The 5,600-nt window shown below is 57.2% G+C and overlaps 1 protein-coding gene across 1 annotated transcript; it reads right to left on the minus strand.

Annotated features, from left to right (window-relative positions):
* Positions 1 to 918: 918 nt before the first annotated feature.
* On the minus strand, positions 919 to 4,803 carry PRPH (peripherin). Its single transcript, XM_066254813.1, has 9 exons — positions 4,211 to 4,803; positions 3,801 to 3,861; positions 3,520 to 3,615; positions 2,957 to 3,124; positions 2,731 to 2,856; positions 2,424 to 2,644; positions 2,287 to 2,336; positions 1,570 to 1,649; positions 919 to 1,309 (listed from the first exon to the last, which is right to left on the minus strand). Exons 1-9 carry the CDS (start codon positions 4,750 to 4,752, stop codon positions 1,244 to 1,246), a joined length of 1,410 nt encoding a protein of 469 aa, XP_066110910.1. The 5' UTR covers positions 4,753 to 4,803; the 3' UTR covers positions 919 to 1,243.
* Between the last annotated feature and the right edge of the window lie 797 nt (positions 4,804 to 5,600).

The raw sequence follows: 5,600 nt of genomic DNA on the forward strand, positions 1-5,600 counted from the left end.
CAAAATACCACGTGCAGGCGCTACCTCGATAACGACTGTACCTACCTATATAGTTTAAGTTTAAAAAATTTGGCTCTCAAAAGAAATTTCAATCATTGTACTGTTGATATTTGGCTCTGTTGACTAATGAGTTTGCCGACCACTGGGTTAGAGCATTGTCTAGAAGTACAGAGGTTGCCTGTTTGATTCCCACTCAGGGCACATACAGGAACAGATCTAGGTTCTAATCTCTCTCACTCTCTCTCTTCTTTTCTCTCTCTAAAATCAATCAATAGCCTGACCAGGTGGTGGAGCAGTGGATAAAGCCTTGGCCTGGGATGTTGAGGACCCAGGTTTGAAACTCCAAGGTCACTGGCTTGAGCACAGGCTCACCAGCTTGAGCATGGGATTGTCAGCCTGAGTGTGGGATCATAGAACGCTGGCTTGAGCAAGGGGTCACTGACTCTGCTGTAGCCCCCTGGTCAAGGCACATATGAGAAAATAATCAATGAGCAACTAAGATGCCACAACTATAAATTGATGCTTCTTATCTCACTCCCTTTCTGCCTGTCTGTCTGTCAATATCTCTCGAAAGAAAGAAAGAAAGAAAGAAAGAAAGAAAGAAAGAAAGAAAGAAATTTTTATTGATTTTTAGAGGGAGAGAAAGAGATCAAGAAAGAGGGGAGAGAAGTGGGAAACATCAACTTGTAGTTGCTTTCCATATGTGCCTTGACCAGGCAAGCTCAAGGTTTAGAACCAGCGACCTCAGTGTCCCAGTTCAACACTTTACCCACTGCACTACCACAGGTCAGGCAATAAAAAATAATTTAAAAAGAAAATAAATGACTAGAGACAAGGAGAAAATACTGCTGAACCTCCTCCTCACAGGTACCACCACATCCACAGACATAAATGCACTGGAGAGGTTTTTCTTGACAGCTGTTTTATTTGATTCAAAAGTTAAACTCAGACCCTGGTCCATCCACTGATCATCGGTTTATGGCAGGAATAGGCTCAACTCGGGGATCACTGGTCTCTTACCAGGATCAGAAAAGGGCAACATATGGGTCGTGTCTATATATCAGGGCAGGGAGAGGCCCAGCTACTGCTGGTTGGGTAGGGCTTAGCTACAGGCCAGGGAAGGGGTGACTGGTACCATCCCCAAGACACATGCAGATGGAGAGGAGATTAATTCACGATGGGTGTTGGGGTGTGGGCTTAGAATAGGACTAGGGCAGGATCAGGGAGGTCTGGACCAACAGGTTCAATAGCTGTGAGTAGAGGACTTGTCCAACTCACTGTGCTGCTCCTTCTGGGACTCTGTTACCACCTGTAGGGGGAAAGGCATGTGAAGGGCACAAACCACTCAGCACCACCCTCCTTCAAGCTCCTTTGGGGTATGGGTCTCTCCTCTGGCATAACCAGTTGAGGCTCCAGTCTCTCCATCCACCTTCTCTATTTTCCTGTCTCAGTACCACTCCAAGAACCCCTAACCCATAATACTCTTAGAGCCAAGCAGCTACAGCCAAGCAGGGGCTCAGAAATAATGTTGGAAACGATGGGGTCCTAGACTGAAGTGTCCCATCTCACCTCCCCATCCCGGGTCTCAATGGTCTTGATCAGAACCATCTTCCGGCTATGGCTGTCCTGGGGAGGCTCCACCTCAGGCACTGGAAAATGTAGGTGAGGGGTGGAAGAGAGAAGGCTTGGCATTTATATTCTTTTAAGCCCTCATACCTTCTACAGAAGGGTATGAGGGAAGGGTAAGGGAGGGGCAGAGTTTAAGGAGAGGGCGAGAGTAGACCAAGACTCAAGAGTTCACAAAATAGCCTAACCAGGCGGTGGCGCAGTGGATAGAGCGTCGGACTGGGACGCGGAGGACCCAGGTTCAAGACCCCAAGCTCGCCAGCTTGAGCCCGCGCTCATCTGGTTTGAGTAAAAGCTCACCAGCTTGGACCCAAGGTCCCTAGCTTAAGCAAGGGGTCACTCAGTCTTCTGTAGCCCACCCGTCACCTCCCTACCCCCTCACCCCCGTGAAGGCACATATGAGAAAGCAATCAATGAACAACTAAGGAACTGCAAGGAAGAATTGATGCTTCTCGTCTCTTTCTCTTCCCGTCTGTCTGTCCTATCTGTCCCTCTCTCTGACTCTCTCTGTCTCTGCCACACACACACACACACACACACACACACACACACACGTTCACAAAAGGAATCAATCCCTGAGGAGAGCCATAGCAAGAGTCCGGTCAGGACAGAAGAGGACAAGGGGAAAGACAGGTTGGAGGTCAGGTGTAGGAGACTCACCAGTTGTCTTTATACTTAAGGATGTGAAGGAATGGACGGGCACCGAGATCCTGGGGGTGAAGCAAATGGTTAGCTACTGTGCCCAGGCCGCGCCTTCCCTGGTCACGCCCTACCACCCTGCCGCAGCCCGCCCCCACCGGCTCTCCTCGCCCTCCAGCAGCTTCCGGTAGGTGGCGATCTCGATGTCCAGGGCCATCTTGACGTTGAGGAGCTCCTGGTATTCGCGCAGGTGTCGCGCCATCTCCTCCTTTAGCTGCCGCAGCTCCTCCTCGAGGCGTGCAACGCCCGCCTGGTACCCGCCGGCCTCCAGGGCAAACTGCTCTTCCATTTCCCGCAGCTGTCTAAGCAGCGCCTCGTTCTGGGATGGGGGTGGGGAAAGCGTGGGTCAGAGACCGAACAGCCTTCACGGTCTATCCCCAGCCCGTGGTGTAGCCTGGTACTCACCGTGCCTCGCAGTCCGTCCACCTCGCACGTCAGGCTCTGGATCTGGCGCCGGGATTCGTTCATCTCCTGCTTGGCCTGGCGCAGGGCCTCGTGGTTCCGGTTGGCTGCATCGGACAGGTCCGCGTACTGCCGGATGGAGGGCAACCGAGACGGGAGCAGACGGCATGCACCCTCACCCGAGCGCCCAACCCTCTAAGGCCCTCCCAAACCCTCCGGGCGCTCGCACCTTGGACTTGTACCATTCCTCTGCCTCCTGCAGGTTCTTCGCTGCGATGCTCTCGTACTGCGCGCGGATGTCCCTCAGCGCTGCTGTCAGCTCGGGCTTCACGGTCGCCTCTACTTCGATCTGCTGCACCTGATGGTTCTCCACATTCACCTGCAGGTCTCGCAACTCCTGCCGCCCAGGATAACAGGACGTCGAGTTCGCCGCGCAAATACACGCGGGCCGCGCAGTTCACACACAGAAAAGAGCAGAAACACTTGAGTGAACAAAGGGGGCTCCAGGCAGTGCAGCGCGCGCAGGACTGCACAGCCTGCGCCGGGCGCTCACCGAGCCGCGAGGCCAGGTTTCCGGGTGCAGCTCCGCTGCTCGCCACCTGGTGGCGCAGGGGCGGGAGGCAAACCACCTGTAGATCTAGGTTGAGGGGCCGCGTCTGCCGGAGAACCTCACTTCGCTTCCCTAGGACTATTCTTCCGCTCCTCCCGCCAGTCCCCTCCAGAGCTTGTCTCCTAGCTCCCAAGAGATCACCCCAACCTCCCAAGCCTCGCCTGACATCCAGGTCCACCCACCTCCTCATGCAGCTTCTTGAGGAACTCAATCTCATCCATCAGAGACTCAATCTTGCGCTCTAGCTCCAGGCGGGCTAGGGTAGCATCGTCCACATCCTGCATGGGGTGGCAGTAAGGGTTCAAGAGTAGGGAGGAGCTGTTCAGCGCGAGGAAGACTCAGGCCCTCCCTGTCGGCCTCTGAAGAGGTCTAGTGACCTCCCCGTACCCACAGATTGCCACCCTGGACACGCAAGCCCGATTAGGGGTAGGGAAACAGAAATCCACGCGAGGCCCGGGCTCACCTTGCGAAAGAGCACGAGATTGTGCTCAGCGTCCTCCCGCTTGCGTGTTTCATCCTCCAGCCTGGTGGGAGGAGTGGGCAGAGGCTGAACTACGGGGTCACCGTCCCTCCCACCCCCGGGGTCTGGGGTAGTACAGGACTCCCAGGAGGGGTCTTCAGGCTGCCTGATGGACAGGCCTCGTTTTCTGTCTAATGGGCTGGGAGCTGAGCTGGGCCCCTTAATTCACGAAGAGCTATAGTCACTTCGCCTCCCCAGAGACTCAGCGAAGTGGTAGAGGGAGGGCAAGGATGCTGCCAGCACACGCCCTCCCGCGTTGGCTGGGAAAGCAACTCCCACGGGTAAATGGTGGGGAGGAAATGGAAGAGAAGAACAGCCGCCTCGACGGCCACCGCCCAGCCGTGCCCCCTGACCTCTGCTTGAGCGCAGCCAGGTCCTCCGCCAGCCCGTCGCGCTCCACCTGCACCCGGTCGCGCTCGCGTCCCAGCAGCTCTAGCTCCCTGCGGAGCTCGCGCAGCTCCTGCTGGCACAGCTGGTCGGCGCGCGCCGGCTCCTGGCCCCGGGCCTGGTTCAGCTCCCCTCGCAAGGCCGCATTCTGCTGCTCCAGGAAGCGCACCTTCTCAATGAAGTTGGCGAAGCGGTCGTTGAGCTCCTGCAGCTCCTGCTTCTCGTTGCTGCGCGTGGTCAGAAACTCCTGGTTGAGGGCCTCGGCCATAGAGAAATCGAGGCGCTCCGAGGGCAGGCGCAGGAGGGCGCCCGCGCCCGCCCGGGGACCGCGGAAGCTGCCTAGACGCACCGAGGAGCTGGAGGACGCCGAGCCCAGCAGCCGGCTCCCCGAGAAACGGGAGCTGGACGAGTAGGAGAAGGCCCCGGGGGACAGTGAAGGCGGTGGCCCAAACGTGCGGCGGTAGGAGGTAGAACTGACGTTGGCCCGGAGGCCCGACGAGTGGCTCATGGCGGCAGAAGATGGGCAGTCACCGTTAGCAGAGCTGGTCCCGGAGTCGCAGACCGCTGCAAGGCAGCTTTATAGTCCTGCGGGTTCAGGGGGGGCACGGGCAGCTCCTCCCACTGGCCTGATTGTGCGGCTAAGTGGGGAGGGGGACGCCCCACCCCTGCGGAGCCGCAGGAGCTCCATACCCTCCCTCCCTGGTTGCTGGCGCCCTGCCTGCTTGGATCCCCCTGTTGCTGGTGGGGAAGACAGCAGGGATGGCGTCTACAGGCCACAAGCAGGCGGGGTTGGAGGTCAGCGCCTTTCAGCAAGCATCCAGAGCTGAAGCCTAGGATGGGAGGACCTGTTCTGAGCAGGAATACCTGACTGAAAGAGCTGGTAAAAACTGGGGGATAGGAGGACTGGAGGTTAAAGGACAGACTTCTGGCACATGAGTAGGGAGGAGGTGGCTCTGGGAGATGGAGAGCTGGCCCGGCTTAGGCCCCAGATCCTGTGCCTCCACTTTTCCCCTGAAGGCTATACTTTGCTTTTACCTGCTGTCAGTTACCACCTTTGTCACCACACCCAGGGAAATATGGGGGACAGGAGGGCAGAAGCAGCTGAGGGGGGGGGGAAGGCTGATCTCTCTGTAATCCCCAGGGCTCTGTGCAGGGTTGCTTTCTGGCGCCAGCTCTGCGGCTAATGGACTGGCCACTTCCCCTCCCCCTCCCCTGGACACTTGGCCAGGGGGTTGCTGGCTGATGTCTCAGCTTTAAAGACACAGCTCTCAAACCTGGACCTACTCTAGGTCCCAACATGGTGGGCACATCAGAAGGGGCTGTGGGTGACTGGGCCCAGCTCTGGGTCCCACTAGG

This window comes from Saccopteryx bilineata, chromosome 2 (genome assembly GCF_036850765.1).
Source record: "Saccopteryx bilineata isolate mSacBil1 chromosome 2, mSacBil1_pri_phased_curated, whole genome shotgun sequence".
Lineage (NCBI taxonomy): Eukaryota > Metazoa > Chordata > Mammalia > Chiroptera > Emballonuridae > Saccopteryx > Saccopteryx bilineata.

What these genes read in the sequence shown, in the direction of transcription:
- PRPH (XM_066254813.1), bottom strand. Translation starts at nt 4,752, where the DNA reads ATGAGCCACTCGTCGGGCCTCCGGGCCAACGTCAGTTCTACCTCCTAC. An exon ending in ATCTCGTGCTCTTTCGCAAG is followed by an intron (nt 3,616 to 3,800) that starts GTGAGCCCGGGC and finishes CACCCCATGCAG; the next exon opens with GATGTGGACGATGCTACCCT. An exon ending in CTTAAGTATAAAGACAACTG is followed by an intron (nt 1,650 to 2,286) that starts GTGAGTCTCCTA and finishes TACATTTTCCAG; the next exon opens with TGCCTGAGGTGGAGCCTCCC.